Source organism: Rhinatrema bivittatum, chromosome 2 (assembly GCF_901001135.1).
Source record: "Rhinatrema bivittatum chromosome 2, aRhiBiv1.1, whole genome shotgun sequence".
NCBI classification, from domain to species: Eukaryota; Metazoa; Chordata; class Amphibia; order Gymnophiona; family Rhinatrematidae; genus Rhinatrema; species Rhinatrema bivittatum.
The window spans coordinates 410,841,449-410,867,949 of record NC_042616.1 but is presented as its reverse complement, the minus strand read 5'-3'; the positions used below and the strand labels follow the sequence as shown (position 1 = coordinate 410,867,949).

Below are 26,501 nucleotides of genomic sequence, written 5' to 3'. Positions count from 1 at the left end.
CAGGGTGACTGGATTCACTGGAGTTAATCGCTCCAAATCTTCTCCAATACTTTTTAGCCAGATACACTGGAGTTAGCAATCTTTTATCGCTCAGCTCCTCCAGAGGGGAGGAGTTAGCAATATGTTATCACTCAGCTCCCCCAGAGGGGAGGAGTTAGCAATCTGTTTAGCAATCTGTTCAGGAGTTAGCAATCTGTTCCCCCAAAGGGGAGGAGTTATCACTCTGTTGAGGCTCACCCCGTCAGGAGGGTGGAGTTAGTAATCTGTTGAGGCTCAGCTCCTCCAAAGGGGAGGAGTAGCAATCTGTTGTAATTCACTCCTCGAGAAGAGAGGGGTTAACAATCTGTTAGAGATGTGACCAACAGGGAGGTGGAGTTAGTCTTCTGTAGAATGCTATTTCCCCAAGGAGATGAGCTAGCGATATGTAATACTCCGTAGGTGGAGTTAATGATCTGATGTGGGTTGGCTCCCATAGAGTGGCAGTCTGTATGATACTGCTCTAGTAGTGTAAGGAATAAACACTTAGTGGAAATTGGTGAATACCTAGGCCGATGGCAGATGACAGCGCCCCCAGGAGGATATTCTGAGAGGTACCACCGGCTAGACTGGAGTATTGAGAGAAACACAGATAGTTCTTTATTAGACTGGAAGTAGAACCACCAGAGGTGGTGGTAGTGAGCTGATGTGCCCGGCAAGGCTGAAGTTCCTCAGATACTGGAAGTGTGATCTCTGGGTTGCTGAGCTGTAAAGAGAGACTATAGGTAGTGAGCAGACAGGGTATGCTGGATACATAACCAGTAGTAGATGATACACTCACAATTGTAGATATCTGTAATGGCCTCTTATGCAACAGAGATTCTTCAGTATATTCAGGAACAGGAGCTGTAGGCGAGTACTGGTTCCTATAGGCAGTCTGAAATAAGAACTCACTATAGCTGTGTATGAGATGGCTTCTGGAATAGAAGAGAGTCTTGGAGGGATTTAGGAACATAGGCCCTCGTGGAGTGAGTACCGGTTCCTATCTGCAATCTGTAATAGTAATCCACAAGATATAGGTATGCGATAGCTTCTGAGATAGAAGAGAGTCTGTGAAGGGTTTTAGGAACATGGGCCCTCGTGGAGCGAGTACTGGTTCCTATCTGCAATCTGCAAAAATAACTCATGATCTCCGTACCTGTGATAACGTCTTAGACAGAAGGGAGTCTTCAGAGATTAGGAACATGGGCCCTCGTGGAGTGAGTACCGGTTCCTATCTGTAATCGAACTCACTGTGTTCACATCTGCGATTGCTTCCAGGCAGTAAGGAGTCTTCTGAGTATTCAGGGACGTAGGCCCTCGAGGAGCGAGTACCAGATCCCGTCTTAGTAATCTGAAATCAAGAAGACAGAGAGCAGGGCCCCCGAGGAGCGGGTACCACTAGGTAAGTTTGTAGAGGCAGAACAGCAGAGAAAGAATTCCTCTTGCTAACTCGATTCGTAGTTGCAAGCAAAGACCTTTTAAGTTGGAAATGGATGACATCACTACGGGGGGACACCCCCAAGTTTCGCGCCCTTGCTGGTACAAACTCTGGAGCGCGCGCGCGTGCCCTTATGTCATCAGGAACATGGCAGATCCGCAGCATCAGGCCAGCCGGGGATTCCAGGAAGAAGAGGCAAGGAGAAGCCACGGTAGCATCTGTCCATCAGACCCGAACGGAGTCTCCACAAGGTTAGAGAGGGTGGAGCGAGGGCGAGAATAGGCACGAATGCTACAGTCTGGTAGTGGCCTACAAGGGACTGTTCAAACTCTCAATAAAGGTTTTGTTGTTTTTTGTTTTTTTTGGTGAAAGTGGCACCTGCCTATAAATTAAAGGATGAGCTAGGGGTGGGTGGGCAAGGGGTGGGAGGGTTGGGAGGGTTGGGAAATCCAGTCTAATTTCAGTTAGTCAGCCAGAGTGACTCACTGCTCTCTTGATTATCAAATGTTGGTACCTTATCAAAGCAAATCACACTACCTCAACACCTTTCCAAGGTGAGTAACTGAACTGAACGTTTCAACCTTTTTACTTAGGTATACACTGCTCCTAGCTTATTTCTAGCTTCTGGCTAATTTTTTTTTTAAATACACTCAGTTCTGCTTTCTAGTTGCCTTACAGACTTTTAAAAATAAACACACTAATTACTAATTACTAGCTGCCTTACTGACTGATCATTTAAAAATACAGTCTAACTTGTTTATTCGCTGCCTAACTGACTATTAAAAGCAAAAACACACAAACACACTAAATAATATTCCCAAATAGTTAACTTTTCCCCAATATGTTTGAAAAAGACAATGTCCCAAGCAAAAACTTACTGATTCCTTTCAGCCACTAGCAAGGTGATCATCTCCTCTCAGTGCTCCCACTGGAATGTTAGTTCTGAACATTAAAACGACCAAATTATTAAGGATATCATTGATAAAACCTCTGCTGGATTGCATGATATTCATTTCAATGACCAACAAGTTTATTCTTTTTCAAATATGGTTTGTGATTTTTGATTTATGATGGACCAAGACTTCACACTACATCCCCAGTTAAATATACAATGCTGAAATCCACATTTTATTAACTCTTAAGATGACTTAAATATGTCATTATGAAGGAGGCTTTTTGCACTATAATTCTTGCATGGAAAATACTTTTAAAACATACCTGCATGGTAATTTCCTTGGACGCACTCAGCAACAGCCTTGCCAAGGACCTAACTAACCTGGTCCTCTCCGATGCTGACACCGCTATTAACTCTTGGTTAAGTATCACACGCTCAGTAGCAAACAAAATCTGCCCTATGTCCTCCAAAGTTATCAACCCAGCCCGCACTAACAAAAAACCCTGGTTCTCAACAGAATTAAGAAAACTCAAACAAGACCTGCAACATAAAGAACAATGCTGGCGGAAGGATCCCTCTCCTACCTCACAGGCTTCTTACAAAACCGCAATGAACTATTATAGGACCTCCATTCTTCGCACTAAACGAGATTTCTATGCCAAAAAAATACATGGCTTCCTCTACAACCCGAAATCACTTTTCTCATATGTTTCAGCCCTTACCACCCCTGTTCCCTCAATCATTCCAGAAGAAGAAGCCCAAAATAAATCTACTGGGCTGGCAGTCTTCTTTGATAACAAAATAAAAAATGTACTCGCTCCTCTGGCAACATCCAACACATTATCAAACACCCCACCTCCACTTAGCCAAAACTACTCCCCAGTTATCCACAGCCACTAGAATCTTTTGAACCCACATCATCCTTGAAAATTGAATCGATAATCAAGAAGATGAAGCCTTCATCACATCCAACAGACCAAATACCTACCAAACTCCTTCTCACCATTCCTAACACCATTGCCAAACCTCTGGCTGACATCATTAATTGCTCCCTCATTCAAGGATCTGTCCCGGACTTTTTAAAAATTGCTTCTCTGAAACCCTTACTAAAAAAAACCCAACCTGGACCCAGCCAACCCTGTAAATTTCCGCCCCGTTGCAAACTTACCTTTTATAGCCAAGCTAATGGAAAAGCTGGTCAACATCCGACTCACAGACTACCTTGACTCTCACAATATTCTCTATCCTTCTCAATTCGGTTTCAGGAAATGCCTAAACACAGAATCTCTCCTCCTTTCATTAACGGACAACATCTTGATGGGTCTTGACAAGGGCCAATCCTACCTTCTAGCTCTTCTTGATATTTCCGCGGCGTTCGGCACAGTAAACCATACAATCCTCATCAACCATCTAATGGAAATAGGCATCTCAGGCTCCGCACTCCTCTGGTTCAAATCCTTTCTCAACAACAAGCACTACAAAGTTAAAATAAACGACAAAGAATCACACCCCGTACCCTCTAAATAAGGAGTACCACAGGGTTCATCACTCTCCCCTACCCTGTTTAATATATATCTACTTCCTTTATGCCAATTACTCAATAGCCTCAACCTCACCCACTTTATATATGCCGACGACATGCAGATCCTAATCCCCATCTCTGATCCCATCTCCGTCACACTAAACTTTTGGAATAGTTGCCTGCACTCCATCAATCTCCTTCTCTCGAGTCTCAAGCTAGTTCTTAATACGTCCAAAACAGAACTCCTTGTCATCTCTCCTAGCGACAATAACCTCCTAGCCAGCAACGCAACTATACCACTAGCAAGCCAGGTGAGAGACCTTGGGGCCACCCTTGACTCCAGATTGAATTTCAAAAAGTTCATTAATACCACAACAAAAGAATGCTTCTATAAGCTACAGGTCCTAAAACAGCTAAGACCGCTATTATACTTTCATGACTTCCGTTCAGTTCTTCAAGCAATACTGTTTTCAAAGATTGACTACTGCAACGCACTACTACTTGGTCTCCCCGCCTCATCTACCAAACCATTACAGATGCTGCAAAACGCAGCAGCCAGGATCCTTGCTAACTCTCGTCATAAGGACCACGTCACACCTATCCTAAAAATCCTACACTGGCTACCCATCCACTATAGAACACTCTTCAAGACACTAACCATTATTCACAAAACTATCTACCAGCAATCCTCCCTCCAACTCTCCATCCCTCTAGAACATACTTCTGCAAGGCCGATTAGATCCGCATACAAAGGTTCACTCTATGCTCCCCCAAACAAATCCTTGGTTCACAACTCCATTCAAAAACGAGCACTATCCACCGTGGGACCACTCCATTGGAATTCACTACCCCCGGACCTACGCCAGGAAAAATGCCATCTCTCCTTCAAAAAGAAACTGAAAACTTGGCTGTTCGCCCAAGCATACCGCTGAAGGAGCCTTCAATCAACCATTACTGACTCTCTCTCCCCACCATTACCTACCCACCCGTTCCCCTTTACCTCTGTCCCTCCTCGCTCCGGTCCCTTCCCCTGCCCTTCGGTTGCCTCCTCTTCTCCTTTACTCAAAGGAACTATTATACTAATATCTACTTATGTTAAATTACCTGCTGAATTTCAGCAACTCTATGTTAACCATAAGTGTCCTGCTACTTAATCAATTGTTCGCTGCTTTTTTCATTATCCGTTTGAACTTCTTCTTTCTCTTCTAAAGCCCATGTTTACACTCCCTGTTTATTGTAACTTTGTCTTTTCTATCCAGGTTAATTGGTTTTCCCCTAGTTATATTGTAAACCGGTATGATAAGACATTGTCTTGAGCATCGGTATTTTAAAAGAATTTAAATAAATAAAATAAATAAATAATATATACATGTGCAGGGGCATGTGTGCTCATGCTCATGTATTTTATGTTCTGCACACAAATACATGAGCATGATTTATTTATTTATTTGGCATTTTTATATACCGATATTCATGTAACAAGTTACAAATCACCTCGGTTTAATCATGATGTGACATATACATAAATCTACGCTACAACATTCATGCAGATTTAAAAGATACATGGAAAGTATTTTCAGCATAGCCATATAAGCTGTAAAAAATGCTACTTATCTGGCTAAGTAGAGTTTCTTAAGACTTATCTGGATAAGTAAGGTAGCCCGATAAGTAGCGTTTGATGGGGGAGGGGGGGGGTCTCAAAACCTGAAAAGCACAATATGCTGCAGTAGAGGGCTGAGGAACACTGGCAGGCTTTAGTCATAGGTTTTTGTAATGGAATAGGAGAGAATGCTGTATCTCTCGAATATTGTGAATTTGAATAGATTTCTATTGTTTATGCTTTTTCTCAATTTGAATATGTAAGTGAGTCAAGAAGTTTTCTAATATCTATTAAAGATATGTTTATTTGTTCACAGATGGGATCTACATAACTATTGGAAGCTGTTGGCCTTTTATTTTGCCATTCAGTATATCAACCAAAATTCGGAGATATTACCCAACATCACCCTGGGCTTCCATATTGCTGACTCTTGCACTGATGAATTATTATCACTATGTGCTGCTCTGATGATCTTATCAGGGGAACCGAACCCTGTTCCTGGCTTTACCTGTCATCATCAAGGACAAGTTGCCGGTTTCATTGGAAGTCTCTCTTCACTGATATCATATGCAGTTGCAATAGTTACAGGGATCTATAGGTACCCACAGGTATAGCAAGAATTTGTCTCCCTGTATAATCTGTAGTATATGCTGAATCCTTGACTGCTTTGTCCTGTTCTTGTTTTGCTAGCCTGCATTAATGCTGGTGATTGCTGGGTATGATAGCTTTCTAAAGTTGTACATCTGTTGCGATAATTTACCACCTAGATTTAGGTATATTATTAATTCCGGTACAGCTCTTGGTGAACACCAAAGAAAAGCATGTCTAGGATAGTGCAAAGTATATCAGCAGATTTGAGGCTTGACTTGGCTGGTTTCTTTCACATGAACACAGCAAGATTAGACATTGGCAGCCAACACAGACATCTAAGGACTTGAAGAGGTCAATATTGAAAGCCATTTAGACAGATAACTCACAAGTTATGGCAACTTTTAAAATATTTGGCCACTTATCCAGCTAAATTATAGTCATTTCCTGGATATAATTTAGACGGATAAAAAAGAGGCATTCCGGGGAAGAATTAAATTATCCAACTAACTTACTGGGACATTTATCAAAATGCATTAGGACCTTATTGTACGCGATAACGCCGTAACACACCTAGTAACGCCATAATGCATGTGAGAAATACCGCAACAGAAAATGCATATGCAAATTAAAAGCTGAGTATTCGAATGGGAGGCGTTTGGGCGGAGTAAATGGAAATGAGGGACTGCTAGCGTGGAATGCAATAGAGTAATGCACTCTATTGTGGGAATTAATGCCAGAAATAACTACACCATTTTTTTGTGGTACAGTGAAAAATGTTTTTTATCATGCTCCCTCGGCTGATATCGCGGATCACGGATATTGTTGAGGCATTTATCGCGCGTTAAAAAAGAATTCTAACGGACACACTTACCAGGCCTTCCTGGCCCAATAAAATCAGCTGTTTTTACCTGGCCTAGCTTCCTAAAGCCATAATGTTTGTGGCAAGTTTAATTGTTGGGGGATACTGGATGCTTCGGGAGGCTCGCCGCAGATGACAACAAGAGCAACGACTACAACCAACTCAAGAACAGGCACGGGCAGTTCAAAACCCTCCTAGGGAAGTTCCTGCACAGGAAGCAGAGCCACTGGCCCCACAGTCGGGGCCCAGGGCAGCGCCTGACATGCAGGCAGCCACAGAGGAGGATATACAGGTAGTGAATATTTCCTCCAGAGGCATCCTTGTTGGGCAAGCCAGAGGACTATGCAGTTTGCCACCCTGCATTTCATCATCCACAACTAACCATCAAGGGGACTCCTTGATGTATGATTATGTGCGTGACTATATCCGAGATGGCCACTCTGTAATCATCTCTTTGTATAGCCACTGTCTTTATTCTCAAAATAATTTATTTAAATTTTTCTTTTTTTTCTATTTTTTCATTTATTATTCATTGTGTAACTTGTTAAGTCCTTGTTAAGTCCTTGTTAAGTCCTGGCGGTCAATATGACCCTCTTAGAGCGCTTACACTTCTCATTATCAATACTTATCGATCTTTATAAGATAGATGCCACTTCTATTAGCTTTCTCATGAGTCAAAGCCGCCTGCCCTAAGCGCTCTAAGAGGGTCATATTGACCACCTGGGAGAGTAATTATATCAAGGACTTAAGTTACACAATGAATAATAAAAGAAAAAAATAGAAAAAAAGAAAAATTTAAATAAATTATTTTGAGAATAAAGACGGTGGCTATACAAAGAGATGATTACAGAGTGGCCATCTCGGATATAGCCACGCACATAATTATACATCAGGGAGTCCCCTTGATGGTTAGTTGTTAATGATTTTTCAAAAAACAGGGGAAATTGAGGTTTTGTTGTTGGTATTGAACCCTGCATTTCATGGCAACTGACTCCTTCCAAATGACAGAAGAGGTCCCAAATCACTTTATCCCACTGTCTGGACTAGGTCATAACAGCTATCTCTGACTGCATTAATTGCTATATACCATTTCCTCAGGACAGGCAAGACTTGATGGACTTGAAGAGAGACTTTTATGCCTTCGCAAACTTTACCAATGTTCTGGGAGCTATCGAATGCACTCACGTGGCCATCATTCCACCCCATGATAGGGAGGAGATGAACATCAACAGAAAGCTCTTCCACTCCGTCAACATGCAAGTGGTCTGCAATGTTCAAATGCGCATCCTCGATGTGGTGGCCAGGTTCCTGGGAGCCACACATAATTCCTTTATACTTAGGCAATCAGACCTGTGTGAAAAGTTTGAGGATGGCCTGTACGGTGATGGTTGGCTCATATGTAAGAGAGACTCTTCTTTCTCTATTCCTTCTCTGGTTATGTGTTTGTGGCAAACGGCATCGACATGGGGGGTGGCTGATGGAGGGTGGCTGATGGGGGGTGGCTGAAGTAACAGCATTGCTGCCATGACAAGTGGCTTGTACATTTACATCTGCAGGCCATTGCCCCAGGGCCTGCCTTTTTCTCCCCATGCTGCAGAGACCTGCTAATCTTGAGAGGACAAACAATGTACTTGCCCTATTGCTTGGTGTCTGGGCGGGTACTTCACACTTTCAACAGGTTCACTTTCAAAATTGTCCTGTTCCTATCATCTCTTTGGGAGCAATTGAAATCTCACTGGTTATTAATCATAAGCTTGAATTATCCACACTGCTGGTACTGCCAGATCACATGTGGCCTGTTAGTGAAGCGTCAGAAAGAATGTTGGCTACAGTTTGTCTTGACCCTCACACAGCTGAACCAGAAGCAGTGTCCTCTGCATGTTGGGAGCCTGGCATATTCCCTATCTCAGGGCTCACAAATTGTTTTCTCTGGAGGTCATACTGCACAGCAGGCAGAGACTTGTGCAATCACACTATGAGGTACCATTTTTTCAGCTACCACAGTTGTGGCAGCTCTTACATATTGCTTTAAGGTTGGTTGACTGCTACACACCAGTAGCCTTAGCTGGGTTGCGAGGGCCTGGCATGTAATTGTTGGAATCCTCAGATACGATTTAGTAAACCGGAAGAATAGAGCTACTTTTAGCCTACTGCTATCCTGCACATATACTGGCACAGAACAATGTGACATGTACTTAGGTTAGGGAAATTGGCCTTTAAGGCTCAGACAAAGGTAAAGGCTAGTTTATATAGTCTTATAGGATGCAGTGGCTTGCAAGACAGATCTGCAAGAGACAATGCTATGTTTGAAGCCTTAAATGTGTCATCACCGCAAGAGATTCTGGTACGGTTGCATGTCCTGGCTTCTCACTCCTGTTGCCATTCCCAACAAGCCGGTAGAGAGCGAGGTTCAATGAGGCCTTATGTGCTACCCGCTGTGTCATCAAATGCATCTTTGGAGTTCTCAAAAGTCAATTTTGCTTTTGGACAAGATGAGTGGAGCTTTAATGTATGCCGTACCCAAAGTTGGAGAGTTAGTGCTGCTCTGCTGTGTCTTCCATAATCTCACTCTACACCATGGGCTACGAATAAAGATACTTCCATATCTCCCCCAGGATCCTCCATATGTCCCTGCATAAGCCAAGGACACCACGCTATGTAGCAGTCAGCTTTGGCAAAACCTTATACAATGCTACTTTGCCTGATAGGCCTCACCTACCCCATCCCCTTCCAGGGAAGGGTGGCCATTAGCGTGTTAGCTACTACTTTCCTCTCTATCTTCATTCTTTCTCTCACTGATTCTCTGTCTAGGTCAGTGTGTAACAGAAAACATGTATGCCTACTCATGATTCTTCTTGACAATGGAGCAATAGATTGGACTTGAAAAACAGTTTTGAAAGTAAAGATTATATCAAATATATGTGGATGTCTTAATGTGTTCTGCCTGATGTGACACTAAAAGAGGCATGTGTGGCATGCGAGTTTGTGAACAACTGTCAACATATTTGAAACCTATCTCTCAAGGGAAATGGAGGGTAACGAGCTTACTACCATTTAAGTGAACTGCAGCAGAGAAAAAAAAGAGGGCAATGCAGCTATGTAGCATGAGCCACCAGCCCAGGAAACCCAGAATGAGATTGAAAATTTTGCCAGAACCCTTATAGTGAAAGTGTTTAAAAGGCCATTGAATAGATGAGTCAGAGAGGCAGGGGATTTGCATGTCACAGCCCCCTGGACTACTGTTTTTAACTTGCAGTGAAATATCACTTTAAATCAAAGGATAGCAGAATCCTGAATTACAGAACTACGACTGGAAAAGTCCTATATTGTAGAATTCTGAATGAAAGAGGAATTTCAGAGAGAAATATACTGAAAAGATAGTCCTAGGATGCAAACAGATTCTCACCCTATCTAACAATGGGAGTAAGACCCTTGAGTACCCAGTTTTCAGACAGCACAAAACAGTGTGCACACATTCTCTTTCCATGGTTCTGCCTGAGTCTTGGCCTATTGACTGACAGAAGGTGACCCATCCAGGCTGGGTAGCAGCAGCAGAGCTAAAATCACTAAAAACTGAGGCTGTGGAGGGCCTGAATCACTGAACACTAACCATGAGCCTAGTGGACCTGTAAACCCAAGCCAAGGAAACCCTACCACCAAGGGACAATAGCTGAAGGAAAGAGGCAGATCCAGAGGTGGAGTAGTCCCTCAGGAGGAAGGGGACCCCAGCCTTAGATCGAGTGGTCCCCAAAGAGGGTGTGTACCCCAGCGGCTGTTCAAGTGATCCCCCACCCCCTGGATGGGTCACCTTCTATCAGTCAATAGGCCAAAACCCAGGCAGAACCATGGAAAGAGAATGTGTGCACACTGTTTTGTGCTGTTTGAAAACTGGGTAATCAAGGGTCTTACTCCCATTGTTAGGGTGAGAATCTGTTTGCATCCTAGGACTATCTTTCCAGTATATTTCTCTCTGAAATCCCTCTCTCATTCAGAATTCTACAATATAGGTCTTTTCCAGTCATAGTTCTGTAATTCAGGATTCTGCTATCCTTTGATTTAAAGTGATATTTCACTGCAAGTTACCAACAATAGTCCAGGGGGCTGTGACATGCAAATCCATTGCCTCTCTGACTCATCTATTCAATGGGCATGGACCCCAGCGACATATCAGAAGGGGATCCCAGAGGCAGATCAGTCCCCCAGGAAGGTTTTGATCCCAGCAGCAGAACAAGCAGTCCCCCAGAAGGGCAGGGACACCAGCGGCAGATTGAGCAAACCCCCAGGAGCATGTGGACCCCAGCAGCAGATCAGGAGCTGATCCTGTGTCTCTGTTGAGCAAAGGGACCTCAGCAGCAGATGAAGTGGTTGTCCAGGAGATCATGGACCCCAGCATCATTTCAGGGGGTAGAGTCGGGTCCCCCAGGAGGGTGAGGACTGCAGCAATAAATCGGGAAACAGAATCAGGTTCCCAGGAGGGCATGGCCAGGACCTTTTAGTGGAGTGGAAGCAGCACCGAGGAGATGGCAGCGGTTTAGATATAATGGATCCCCAGGCCAACACTGCCCACCAGCCCAGCTGCATCTTTTCACATGGGTGAGCCTTAGGTAAAAAGGGGGGAGGATAATAATAACACTTGATTAAGCGGAACTCAAGAGGTCCCTTCTATTCTATATGATGGTATATTGTGGGGGCCAACAACCCCAAATTGCTAAATATTAAATGTGCTTGCTACCTTGTATAGTGTCACCTGAGGCTATTAACCACGAGTAAAGTGTGTTGTTTGAAATCCTATTAGTGATGTACATAGACATGTAGAATTGTATATACATATAGGGGTAGATTTTCAAACTATGCGAATAGGCCTACTTTTGCTGGCGCATCAGGCACCAGCAAAAGTACGCTGGATTTTAGTAGATACGCATGGAGCCGCGCGTATCCACTAAAATCCTGGATCGGCGCGCGCAAGGCTATCAATTCTGTATAGCCAGCGCGCGCCGAGCCGCGCAGCCTACCCCCGTTCCCTCCAAGGCCGCTCTGAAATCGGAGCGGCCTTGGAGGGAATCCTCTAACGCCCTCCCCTCACCTTCCCCTCCCTTCCTCTACCTAACCCACCCGCCCGGCCCTGTCTACACCCCCCCCTTACCTTTCTCCGGGGATTTACGCCTCCCGGAGGGAGAAGTAAATCCCCACGCGCCAGCGGGCTTGTTGCGCGCCGGGACGCCACCTGGGGGCAGGTACGGAGGGCGCGGCCACGCCCCCGGACCGCCCCGGGCCGTAGCCATGCCCCCGTACCCGCCCCCAAAACGCTGCCGACACGCCCCCTGAACACCGCGACGACCGGGCCCTCCCCTGACACGCCCCCCTCAGAGAACCCCGGGACTTACGCGAGTCCCAGGGCTCTGCGCGCGCCGGTAGGCCTATGTAAAATAGGCTCACCGGCGCGCAGGGCCCTGCTCGCCTAAATCCGCCCGGTTTTGGGCGGATTTAGGCGAGCAGGGCTCTGAAAATCCGCCCCATATAGTTTAATAAACCTGTATATATTGGTACATACTGCCAGCCTTGTTAACAGTCCCAATTGATTTCCTGGGGTAAAGGGTGGGAAATCCCACCCACTAACACCTTCTTCCCCAAGTGGAGGCACCAGGTGCCAAGAACTTGAGGACCAACAGAGTCTGTCCTGAGGGGGGAGCTCCTCCTAGGTCAGTTACGAACCTAGGAATAACCAGCAAAGTAAGCTGTCAAGGGGGTATTTTACAGTGTTCATAGTTTGGGCACCATGTGGATTGGCGGCCCTCCCAAGTGGACCCCATCCTAGTGCACATATGTGGATGAGATAGTGCCAGAAGTGTGATGGGACCCCAGCTGGCCCTCGAACATGGAGAGAAACAGCTCTAGAAATGCTATAAATATCAAATAGCTCTAAAGCTGACAGTCACAGACTAAAGGTACAGGTAGACATTTTAAGGATTCAATAACAGAGTTCCCATTTTACTGCCTCATTCCATAGCTGACAAACGTGTGCATGTGAAGTCATACACCTGTACTGGGTAGGCTTAGTGTCACATGGGCGTGCCAAGACACAGCTGATATCACTGCCTCACTAGTTTTAGAGGCTCTGCTGACTAGGTTTTCCAACTGAATCCAGAGTTCCAGGACATGTTGATCCAGTCCTGGTCTTACTCCCATGCATGCAGGTATTGATAGTCTTGGTTTTGCTTGGAAAAGCTATAGGGGAATCAGATGAAAGTCCAGCATGTAATGGGTTCCAAACCAGGACAGGATTTACCTGTCCTGAAAATTAGAGGCAGTTGGCAACCTTACTACAGACATCAGATTGCTCTATAAGAAAGCCTTCCCTTACAGCCTTGGGTAAAGAGCCTGTGCTACCTGGTGCAATTCCAACAGTGAGCACAGGTGTTTCCAAGCTAGCATATTTCTTGATGGTTGTATGCACCCTGACACAGATACAACATACTACACATAGCTATGTAATTTGTAAATGATAATGTGCAGAAGGTTAAGATCTTGGCCATTGTGATGTCCTGTAGGTTCAAATAGCTTCTCGGAGAGCCTACACCAGGATGCATGTCTGGCTCTGTGAAGGCAGGATTGTAGGGATGTGCAGGCAAAAGGTTTTCGTTGAAACGTTGATACGTTGAAGGTGAGGGTCGATTCCGTTCAATATGAAAGTATGGAGAAATCCATAAATTGTGGATCTGTCCATACGTTTCCCGGTTCCCTAAATAAAAATTTAAACCACCCACCCTCCTTAATCCCCCCCCCAAGACTTACCAAAACTCCCTGGTGGTCCAGCGGGGAGTCAGGAAGCCATCCCTGCACTCCTTTGCGATTTCCTCACGGCGCCAATAGCCTGTGTCACAGGGGCTGCCCATGCCATTGGTCAGCCCCTGTCACATGGTCATGGCGCCATCTTGTGCTTCTACCACGTGACAGGTAGGTCATGTGGCAGGAGGTCGCTCTGGGACCCCCGCTGGACCGAACCGGAACTTTTAGCCAGCTTGGGGGGGCCTCCTGACCCCCCCAAGCTGGCCAAAAGTTCCGGTTCGGTCCAGCGGGGGTCCGGGAGCGGAGGCGCGGAGGAACATGTGACACTGACGTCACGCCCAACACGTGACAACGACGTCACGCCCAACAAGAAAATTCTTTCGTCTTCACTTTTCAAACAGATTGTAATGATTTAATCCTCTCGCACAGACGCCAACATCGACAACGTTTTGCTTATCGCTGCATCAGGGCAATCTCTAAACAAGAATCAAAATATTACAGCAATGTGAAATTCTGTGGATAAAGTAATTTACAGACAAAAATCAGAAGAATTAATATCCGCATTTAAAGTGAGAGGTTATCCATCTAGATGTATAAATAAAGAATGCTTTCAAGAGAGCACTATATTATGATAGAGATGCTTTATTGATACCAAATAAAAAACAATAAGACCATGGTGCTTGTGCTGGTGCCGAGGCTGGTGGAGGTGCTGGTGATGGTGCTTTGATGGTGGTGTGGAGTGCAGAAATTTGCACCTACAAATGTGGCATGACAGGGCTGCTCCTACCGAGGGTGTGGTGCCTCAGGCTGGCTTCATAGTGTGCTGGCTCGAGGTTGTGCAGAATGAATTGACTCCCACTCGAGGCTGGGTTCCTCCATGAAGCCAGAGATGTTGAGGGACACATTGAGTGGGTTGGGTGAACCAGGGTGTTGTAGGATCTTCAATGCCTCCTGAGCCTGTTGCTGCTGCTGCTGCTCCTCCTCCTTGCTCACCTGGGTCTGGGCATCCGTCAAGAAGGCCTTCTGCAAAAGGGCTGCTGTGCTACTGGTCCCTGGGGCTTGCTGGCTGGGACCGGCAGCTTCGTGGGTGAGAGCTGTAGAAACAAAACATAAGACATAAGTACCAATGGCAGCAAGTATCCGTTTTACATTTGGCATTAGAGGTGCACTTTGCCTCTTAAGCATTGTGAGCATCTTATGCCAAATGATGTGTACTCCTGTTGCAGGTGAGGTGAACTTACCGGCTGCGGCTCATGTGGTGTCCATCTGCTCAGCCATGCCCTTGAAGACATCTGGTCCCAGCATTTGCATGAGGCGCTCCTCCATGGGGGTGAGGATGATGGGACAAGGGGCTCCTCCTCCGATCCGCCGCTGATATTTATTTCTGGCTGCCACCTTGGCTTTCAGCTATGCCTTTTATGTCATGGTACCTGTGGACCACCTGCTCCTTGCTTTGTTGGACTCCGCTGCACCTGGAGATGCCCTGGGCTAAGTTGCACCAGATCTGGCACTTGGCTGTCTTTGAGTTCTTGGCTACATGGTTTTTGAACAGCATGGCTTAATGCTCCCGGACCCCTGCAATGACCATCTCATTATCCTGCACACTGAACTTGATAGCCCTGAGACAGGAGCGTCCTGCTGCCTGGCTGTCAGAGGGGGGTGCCACTTCCGCTTCCGGAGAGGTGTTCTCCCTTTCCTCACTCTCTTTCCCACTCCCCTCTTCCCTTGCTTCCTCCCCTCTTCTGCCCCCTGCCTTGCAAACTCCCTTCCCCTCTGCTCTCTCTCTCTCTCTATCCCTAGCCTGCCATCCTCGCCTGCCTATCCCCTTCCCCCTCCCGCCTCCTCCTATCCCTTCCTTCCTGCCTTTCTTTACTCCTGTCCCTGTGCCTACTCCTACTCCTCCTAGCACTCCTGCCCTCAACCTCCCACCTCGTCTCCTCCCTCCAACCCCCCTCCTCTCCTCTCCTCATGCCTTTCCTCTCCTCTCTCTCCACTCCTCTCATGCTCTATCCTCCTCACTCCTCACCACAACCACAACCCATCACTCCTCCACTTCACCAATACCATTCCTCACTCCTCCACTCACACACCACGCATCCTCACTTCTCCACCACCACCCCTGCACACCAAAAGACAAACTGAACAAACAAATACTTTCATTCCAACAAAGAAGACAAAAGACCAAGGTAAAGGGAAACAGATGGCATCAGAAGACCAGACAACGCACTCAGTTAAATGAATCAGAAAAAGCTCCTACTTCCACTAAACCACTCACCAACCCTCCTCTCCTCCCTCTCTCATGCCTGACACACCCTCAAAGAGGCAGCTACAGGAAGCCGGGATATATAAACTGAAAAAAAAATAATGCACAACGCACTAATTTACACTACCTGTGTAAAATGACGTGACATGCGATGATGCAATGTGCGATGTGATGACGCAAAGTGCCATGTGCTCATGCAACGCGACGTGCGTTATTTACCTATGCGATGCAATATGCAGGAAATTAGCCTAACCATGCCCTTTTATTCCACGAGTGCTATTTTTGCTATATTTATAACAATTTGATGAATCTTTAAAAGTTATCCAGTTAAGTAAGCGCTGTCAGATAAGAAAAAAAAAGTAAAGGGGACTGCAGGTTGATTTTTCCTCCGCCCCATCCTCACAGTCACCTCCTAAAATATTCAAACCTGTTGTGGTCAGCAGATTGCTGCCCCCACAATCCATTTCTGTTTAGATGCGGGTATTCCCCTCCCACCATCACTCCCCTGGGTTTCCCATCCCATCCCCCAATACTAAAAAGTATCCCTGCCAGGAACGAGATCTCAACTCCCCTGCTCCTGGCGATCCAGCGCTGTGTCTATCAGAAGCAGACTTAGAAAATCTAAGAAGACTTAGAAAATCAGGCCTAAGTTTGTTATAGGAAATAATCCATTCTATTTCCTCAACCAGATCATTATGTTATAAGAAACTTAGTATATCAGTGGCTCAAAGAATGGGAGGTCGACTGGATCCTGTGTCTGGTCGGCGCTAGGCCACTCAGGGAGCAGCAGCCCTGGGAGTCCTTGCCGCGCGGGGGGAGGGGAAATCGTGGGGAGGTCAGCCGGCTGTCAAAACCATGGCCCTTATGGGTAATGGCGAGTATGCCGAGGGGGGGGGGGGGGAGGGGAGGAAGGAGCTGGGGCTGGCGAAGTAGCACAGCCCGCGATTCGTCAGCTCCTGCAAATTCATATCCCGCTGGCCTTTCTCCATTGGTTCCTCCGTTTGACGTCTCGGGTGCGTTGGGGGTGGGCTGGCTCTGCGCCACCGGAGCACTGCAGTGCTTGGCGTAGCAGCAGCTGTCCCAGTCGCTTCCCTCCCACCCGCCCTTCTCTGTTGCTGCTGTAAAAAGGGGGTTGTTTTGTCGCAGCTGGGGGGCAATTATCGAGGCGGATGGCCCGAGCCGCCTCAGTACCTATGTTCTATCTATGAGCTTCGTTCCTGTTACAATTTGGATTGGCAGACAACTGGGGGCAGTTGTCTAGTATGGGCTCCTTGCTGGGAGGTGGCGGGGGTCGGAACTCAGTTCAAGGCTTGGAACTGCTATCCGGGCGGCTGGTGCTGACCGTCTTGTTGGGAGGTGGCGGACGGTTACTCAATGTTGTGTAATGTCTCGGGCATCCCATCTGTTGTATTAAAGCTGTGGCCCTGTTAAACCTAACCGGTAGTCTGTGTTTTATTTGAATTATAAAAGGGTGGATGTGAGCAAGTGAAGTCCTGGCTGCTTATATTAATAAGCTTTGTTTTTGTTTTCAAAATGTCTCTGAAATGTACTGGCACAACTGCAGACAGGGGTTAACAGCTGTCTCCTTTCTCCTGAGGGCAGGTTTATGCAGTCCTTGTTTTATCCCACTGCATATATAGAATTATAACTCCAGCATTGTCTGGGAAGTCAGTAGAACATTTGCCATATGCTAGATATCTTTCTATTGGAGTATTATATTTGTAAGGAACCTCTGTTTTTCATACCAGAATGAAGCTGGGGAGGTTCAGAGAGAGATTTACTAAAAAGAGGTGTGGGTTTTACTCCCTCATGTGGGAACAACAGACGGTGTGCTCTAGCAGCTTATAAACTACTGCCATCATCTTAGGGTGTGGATTTTAGTTGTGGATTCTTAGTTGGATTTCAGTTGGGCTGCAGTGAATCTGCTCTGTCTTTTGTTATATTTTTCATGATTTTTCCTCCTGGCGTCAATCAGTTGATCCGGTTCAGTTTATTTACTCTTTTTAGCCACTTTTGGAGCATTTCCTTGTGAATGCCTTGGTACACCTTCACAGAGGACTGGAGCAACCCTGTGCAAGTTTAGATCAGGGGTAGGGAAGATTGTGCTCTTCTCTATCTCACCTCCCATGGATAGACCAGTCATTGATCCAATGCAGAGGAGTTTCAATCTTGAGTTGTATTTTTTGGCAACTATCTCCTCATTTGGGATATTCCAAGAGATTTTCATCAGGTCACAAATGTATTAATCTTTCTTCTTCATTGTTGTTATCAATTTATGTGACATCTAAGTGCTGCAAATATTCCTAAATCAATTTAATCAGCTATTAGTAAAAAATTTGGAAACCACATTTCCTCTCAGTGTGATTTTTGCTTCTATAGACAGTGAATATTATCAGTGCTGTTTACTGGGACTGAGAAAAAGACTTGTACGTTGGTGTATGCAAAAGGGGCTTAAAGCTACGCTTCCCTCCATAGGGAAACCTGGACCTCAGAAGTAGAAGCTAACTGTGGAGAAATAGCTGTGGATAGTGTCTTATTTTCTTTCTGAGTATCCAAGGGTTCCGTCCCTTCCAGGGGGTTACATATTTGTAGTAGCCTTTGGGGCATATGCTTCTATATAGTCATACATTGTAATTGCTTGGTTTACCATTTTTTTGTCCAAATTTTCTATTTGGAAAATGAAGAAAACAAAATCCCTATTTTCCCCATTTGAGCTCTTGCACTTAGGAGTGTGACTAGTTTCATTAGTATGTCTGCTGATTTGAACCACTAAATTGTGTGCAGCATACACCGGTTGAGGCAATGGCTAAAGTAAGAAAACAGATGATCTCCTATGCTTGCCTCTGCTTATTTTATTTAATTTTTTACCACAGATCAGTTATGGATCCATGGACCAGCTCTTCAATGACCGGGTTGAGTTCCCATCCTTTTATCGCACTGTTCCTAATGATCAGTCTCAGTACCAGGGTCTGATTCAGCTCCTGAACCTCTTCGGATGGAACTGGGTGGGGATTCTCACATCAGATGATCCGAGTGATCAGAGGGGCAGTGAGGAACTGAAGAAGGAGATTATCAGGAGTGGAAGCTGTGTGGCTTTTCTGGAAATGTTACCTGCGACCTTACGATCTACAGTTGAGCAGTTCGCAAGATTTAAGCGGATTGCTGGCACGGTCTTTAATTCATTAGCCAATGTGGTTATCATGTACAGTACTCGGAAAGGCATGGCATTACTAATCTGCTTAATATGGTGGCAAATGATTGCTGGCAAAGTGTGGCTCATCTCTGCTGCCTTCTCTTTCCCAAGCACCCTTTCATCTTGCAGCACATTGAATGGCTCTTTAGCATTTGCCATTCATAAAGGGGAAATTCCAGGTTTCCAGGATTTCCTCTATAATCTCCACCCATCCATATTCCCAGATCCCTCCTTTCTGCAGCGTCTGTGGAGGGATGCATTCCAGTGTGAGCTCCTGTACGGGACTGAACATTCAGATTTACCCAACTGCACAGGGCAGGAGTCGCTGTCTAACCTTTCACGTTGGCAGTTTGATTTGAATAATTTTCAGTTCACTTACAGTCTGTACACCTCAATCTATGCACTGGCTCATGCTTTGCACAACATGTACAGAGCCAAGTCTCAACTTAAGGGGGATCTAAAACTGGAATTTCAACCATGGCAGGTAAACTCTCCTGATTGATTCTTTTCTGATAACTATAATGCATTTTCTATTTATTGTAACATTTATATTCAGTATAGCAAGCTACAATAGACCAGGTTCCTTCCCAATTGAGCGTATTATATGTTAGAGCCTTACAATGTGAACTGAGCTATGTCTGGATCTGAGTGATGTGTTTTGGGCCTTTCAAAAAGGGGTTTTCAACCCTGCAGAGACTGCAAGCTGAGCAGCCAAGATGAAGGAATATGAAAATTCATCAAAAATCCCTGTGTGCTCTCCTGTGAATGACAAATGTTCTGCAAGAACCGGTATCCAGCATGCACAGTGTTAACAAGTTGGAAAAATAACTGTACTGTTTAGCTTGTCCAGAGAACATCACTACATAGCAAGCAGAGAAGGAAGCAAAAGGAATGCTGGGAGACCATTTAAGGTAGAAAAGGCACAATTTGGTAGGCTCTGTCTGTGTGTGAGGGGTGGGGATGGCAGTGAAAGCTGAGAATTCACTGGCCACAGATGAGGACTGCATGAAAGCCCTGGAGAGCACATTTGGCACTACTGAAAGTGGGTCATACCCAAGTTTCCAGTTCAGATAGACCTGTCAAAGAGATGGGGAAAAGCTGTCTGACTACTTGAAACATCTGGAGGCTCTATTGTGGACAGTGGTCAAAAAAGGGAGAATATCACTCGCTGAGAAAGTCATAGACTTGTTGGAATAGACAATGTGGAATACCCCTAGTATGACCAGTTTTGATACATTTGCAGCTATAGTAAAGGAAGAGAAGGCCCCAAGGCTTCCTGCAGTTGCTAAAAGAGATTGGAGATGAATAGAAACAAGAGGCAGCCAACCAAGCATTATTTTAGAGTCAAATATCCAGGGAATGGCTGGCAAATTCTCTTTTAAACTTGCTGAGGTATCCTATCTGACAGAATCAGTTAACAAACTAGAATAGGTCACTTCATTGAAAGCAAATTATGCCCCTGTCCCTATCAACCACAAGGGCTTCAGCTGGTTGCCCCTGTGACCAATGCTGACCAGGGTGAAGAATGGTCCCAATTACTTGCTGATTTATGGCAGGAGATAGTGGCTTTGAATGTAGCCTTGGGGCCTGCTTTGGACCTACAAAGACTACGCTGCTAACCCCTAACTCAAGAGGCTCTGGGAGAACCCTCTAGAATCCTATGATCTCATGAGCCAGTGCCACTGGAAAGGGTTCTGTTACTGGTGTGGCCAAGATGGTCACAGGACTAAAGTCTGCAGAAAACCCAGAAGATTTACGGTTGGTGATACAGAAATTAACCCATTTTTTCTCTCCTCCGGTAAACTTCAGAGGGGCATGTAATGGAGCAGCTGAGGCCGCGTGATGCTATCAGCTCCAGCATACATCCTATGGACCCTTATTCAGAGGTTTCCCACCTACCAAAAAGGGCTGGTTGGGTCAAGCCTATCATGACTGCTGTTGGGATTCGTGGGTTTCATGACCCTTGACCCAAGGTGAGGGTTGATATCAACTGTGAGGAGGAGCCCAACAGGTCCTCACTGTCAGGAGGCAAGGCCAGTTGTAGCAGGAGGTCAGTGAGTAGCGGCAGACAGATGGAGCGTCCTGCGTTACAGCCATGTGATCTGAGGAGCTTGAGGAGAGGATACTGTGAGGTGTCCCAAGGAGTGGGGTAGAGACCACAGTTCGGAGGGAACCCACAGTACTGAGGCAGGACTGGAGATGTGAGTGCTTGAGCAGGAGCCTCCGACAGAGGTGCGCTAGGCAGGCCCCGAGGAGCGGGGAGTGTGAGACAGGTTCTGTAGGTGAAGCACAGCTGATACTGTCCCGAGGGGTGGGACAGCGTAGTGAGCGAGGCTCAGGGTTGATGACGTAGGTAGACCCGAGGAGTGGGAAGCCCAAGTCGAATCTCCAAAGCAGTGATGTTAGCTGCCCCGAGGAGTGAGGCTGCAGACAATGATATCTCTGGTAGAGAATTAAGGGCTGCCCCGAGGAGTGGGGGAAAGCTCGGACTACAGTCACAATGTAGAACATAGGCACTACCCCGAGGAGCAGGGAAGCACAAAATGCAGTCTTTATGTAGAACATAGACACTGCCCCGAGGAGCGGGGAAGCGCGGACTGTAGTCTCTTACGTAGAACGTTGGCACTACCCCGAGGAACGGGGAAGCACGGGGTGCAGGGTCCCAAGCAGGAAGGTGGTCCGAGGGGCAATCCAGGGAAGCAGGGAAACTGCCAGGCAGGATCTCTGGAGGCACAGGGGCTAACCCGAGGAGCGGGGAAGACTGGAGACAGAGTCCCCAACAGGAGCGCGAGCAGGCCCCTGAGGAGTGGGTACCCACGTTAGAGTCCAGAGCTAAAGGCAGATGTGATGTAGGAACCACTGTCCGAGGAGACAGGAGCAAGCAACAGGCGAAGGAACTTGTTGCCAAGTCAGCTAGCAAGGGTCAAAGGAGGTCCTTTAGAATCCCAACCTTGTGATGTCATCAGTCAGGGACGCCCCCGTCGCCCGTATGACATAGTGAGGGCAAAGGTAGTGCCGGCGCCATTTTGAAGATTGGCAATATGGCCCGCGTGCAGGAGGTCACTCCCGGACCCCCGCTGGACTTTTGGCAAGTCTTGTGGGGGTCAGGAGGCCCCCCCAAGCTGGCCAAAAGTCCCTGGGGGTCCAGCGGGGATGATCTCCTGCACGCGTGATGTCGGGAGCCAGGAACCAAAATGGCGCCGGCGCTACCTTTGCCCTGTCACATGATAAGGGCAAAGGGCCACCGGCGCCATTTCTCTTAACGCAGCCGTGGCCAGAGAGAGGGAGATCGCGCTGGGACCCCCCCACTGGACCCCAGGTAATTTAAAACATTTGGGGGGGGGGGTTCTGGAGGGTGGGGGATTTGTTTTAATGGTTCGGGGTGGGTTTTAGGGTTTTTTTGGTGTGCCGGTTTTCCTGCCCTCCCCCGATTTATGATTTTTAACGATTTAAAAAAACAAAACAAAACACGACGATCAGATTTCCCTCCCCCCCCAGCCAAAATCGATCGTTAAGACAATCGATCACACGATTCACATCCCTAATATATATATATATATATATATATATATATATATATATATATATATATTGAAAAGCACCGTTCCAAGTACAGATCCCTGAAGCACTCCACTGTTTACCCTTTTCCACTGAGAAAATTGACCATTTAATCCTACTCTTTGTTTCCTGTCTTTTAACCAGTTTGTAATCCATGAAACGTCATCTCCTCCTATCCCACAATTTTTTAGTTTTCTTAGAAGTCTCTCATGAGGGGCTTTGTCAAACACCTTCTGAAAATCCAAATACACAACATCTACCGGTTCACCTTTATCCACATGTTTATTAACCCCTTCAAAAAAATGAAGCAGATTTGTTAGGCAAGACTTCCCTTGGGTAAATCTATGTTGTCTGAATTCCATTAAACCATGTCTTTCTATATGCTTTACGATTTTGATCTTGAGAATAGTTTCCACTATTTTTCCCGGCACTGAAGTCAGACTCACTGGTTTATAGTTACCCGGATCGCCCCTGGAGCCTTTTTTAAATATTGGGGTTACATTGGCCATCCTTCAGTCTTCAGGTACAATGGATGATTTTAATGATAGGTTACAAATTTTAACTAATAGATCAGAAATTTCATTTTTAAGTTCCTTTATTACCCTAGGATGCATACCATCCGGTCCAGGTGATTTGCTACTCTTTAGTTTGTCAGTCTGGCCTATTACATCTTCCAGGTTCACTGTGATTTCGTTCAGTTCATCTGACTCATCACCCCTGAAAACCATCTCTGGAACTGGTATCTCCCCAACATCCTCATTAGTAAACACGGAAGCAAAGAGTTCATTTAGTCTTTCTGCAATGGCCTTATCTTCTCTAAGAGCCCCTTTAACCCCTCGGTCATCTAATGGTCCAACCGACTCCCTCACAGGTTTCTTGCTTTGAATATATTTTAAGAAGTTTTTATTATGAGTTTTTGCCTCTATGGCCAACTTAATTTCAAATTCTTTCTTCGCCTGTCTTATCAATGTTTTACACTTAACTTGATAATGCTTATGTTTTATCCTATTTTCTTCAGATGGATCCTTCTTCCCTCATTTTTCCTTTTGAAAGTTTAGTGTTAGAGCTGCAGATTTACTTATTGTCCCCCTTCCAGTTATTAGTTTAAATTTGATCATGTTATGATCACTGTTGCCAAATGGCCCTGCCACCGTTACCTCTCACTAAATCCTGTGTTTCACTAAGGATTAGATCTACAATAGCCCCTCTCTTGTTGGTTCCTGAACCAATTGCTCCATGAAGCAGTCATTTATTATATCTAGGAACTTTATGTCTCTAGCAAGTCCTGATGTTACTTTTTAGATTTTAGTAGATACGCGGCTCCGCACGTATCTACTAAAATCCCGAATACTTTTGCTTGCGCCTGATGCGCCAGCAAAAGTACGCCTATTCGCGGTATTTGAAAATCTACCCCTTAACCAACACACATGGGATTTCTACCCATATAGATTCTATTGAGCATTTAGTCTCTTGTATGATCTATATCCTGTTGGACTCTATACCCTCCTGGACATAAAGTGCCACTCCCCCATCAAGTTGATCCTCTCTAAAGACTGTTGGAAAGATGGAGGCTTGTAATACGGTACAAAATTCTATGGCATACAAGAGCTTTTTGAAGCCAGCTAGAACCATAGTCTGAAAAAGCCCTTTTTAATCACTGATTTGATAAGTGGATGAAAAGACTTTTAATATGATTCTTAGTGTGAAAACATGAATTATTTAATGAAATTATATTTTCAGGAAAAGTGGAGTAAGGACTATATACAGAAAGAAACTCTGTTTTGGACATGTTAAGGGAAAGTTTATTGTAATTAAGCCAAGTTTTGATAGTAGAGAAACAATGATTTAGATGTTCAACATTTTCTTGCCATGAGGAATGTAAGCATAACACAAATTGTATATCGCCAGTGTAGACTTTATAGCAGTCAGAAAGATTAGAGAGAATTTTACAAATTGGGGCTAAATAGATATTGAACAAAACAGAAGAAAGTGAAGATCCTTGTGGTACATGTTGCGCTCGGGGGTGGACCCCTGGGCTGTAGCAGTGCAGGAATCGACCACAGGGGGCGGAGCACGAGAGGAGACAGAGGCAGTATTGATCTTCTTCATTGGGAGGAACGCGTTCTTCGAACCATCTTTCTTGAAGGACTGTCAGATAAGATTAAGGACGAGCTGGCAGCTCAGGAACTTCCTTCTTCATTGAACTCCCTCATTGAACTAGCAACCAAGATTAACTGCCATCTGCAAGAAAGGGCTCGGGAGACTTGGGTTTGAGCAGGCTTATGACAGTTCCTTGTCCTCCACACTTTTCTTCTTCTTCAAACCCCCATACTTCATCCATCTCTGAAGGAACTACAGAAGAACCTATGCAGTTAGGACGTGGTCCTCTCTCCCCAGAAGAATGACAAAGGCGTCGCAAGGCCGGACTTTGCCTATATTGTGGAAGTTCGGGTCATTTCATTGCTGGCTGTCCTTTACTTCCCGGGAAATTACAAAGTTTAGGGACCTCTGGGGGAGTAACCCTAGGCATCACTTCACCAGCCCCTCCACTTTCCTTGCCGGTTACCTTTTGCCTCAGAGGTCAGAAATTCACCATGCTGGCTCTAGTAGATTCTGGGGCCGGAGGAAATTTCATCTTGCAAGATATTGTGAAACAATTGCTCATTCCTATCCATCCGTACCTGAGACCAGATTATCTCTTCTATCCACGGAGACCCCTTACCAGGAAGAATTACACACCAAATGGTTCCTCTGGATTGCTTCATTGCTTCTAACTACACAGAACAAATTTCTCTATATGTTATCCAGAAAGCTATCCACCCAGTCGTTCTCGGTATTCCCTGGCTGCAAAGCCATAACCCCCAATTCAACTGGACATCTCTAAAATTAACTCATTGGGGTTCTGCATGTCACAAAACCTGCCTTAAAGGAACAGCCTCTTCCTGTAGCTATTTGTGCACCTCTATCCTGGAGGGATTGCCTGCTCACTACAATCAGTTTGCGGATGTATTTTCCAAGAAAGCCGCTGACATTTTGCCTCCGCATCGAGAATTTGACAGTGCCATTAATGTAGTCTCTGGAACCACTCTGCCTCGTGGAAGAGTTTATCCCTTATCCATCCCAGAGACTCAGGATATGGCTGAATATATTCAGGACAATGTCAAGAAGGGGTGTATCAGACAATCCAAGTCCCCAGCTGGGGCTGGTTTTTTCTTTGTTGGGAAAAAGGATGGGACTTTGCAACCCTGTATTGATTTTCGGGGACTTAATGCTATTACTATCAAGGATTGCTATCCACTGCCATTAATAGCCAAACTCTTTGACCGGCTACAGGGAGCCAGGGTGTTCTCAAAATTAGACCTACGAGGAGCATACAATTTGATCAGGATACGAGAAGGTGATGAGTGGAAGATGGCTTTTTTTTTTTTTAAATTTTATTTTTATTGAATTTTTAAATTTTACACAATTTATACATTGTGACAATAGATAAGTGGTATCCAGATGCAAATAACAAACAATATTTCAATTATACTTTTCCATAATATCTTCTATAATACCACTATATAAAAGGAAATTAAGTGGGGGTTGTGTATATAAAGAACTATAAGCGAACGTTATCTTCAAACAATAATAGGAATTTCAGGCGACCGAATGAAACCCTTATTCATTGCCATTCTGAACCGTATGGATCGGTTCGGGGTGGGAACTAAGAAAAAAACGGAGCTGTGATGGCTCAAAGAACACATAGGAAAAACTTTGATACTTAATAATACACTTG

At 45.4% G+C, this 26,501-nt stretch overlaps 1 protein-coding gene across 1 annotated transcript in view; it reads left to right on the top strand.

Annotated features, from left to right (window-relative positions):
- The window catches only part of LOC115083310 (vomeronasal type-2 receptor 26-like), a 101,878-nt gene that overhangs the window by 20,623 nt on the left and 54,754 nt on the right, over window positions 1-26,501 (top strand). Inside the window, exons 3-4 of the mRNA XM_029587114.1 lie at window positions 5,790-6,081; window positions 18,846-19,649. Of these exons, the coding sequence (XP_029442974.1) occupies window positions 5,790-6,081; window positions 18,846-19,649 (1,096 nt within the window). The remainder of the gene's footprint in view (window positions 1-5,789; window positions 6,082-18,845; window positions 19,650-26,501) is intronic.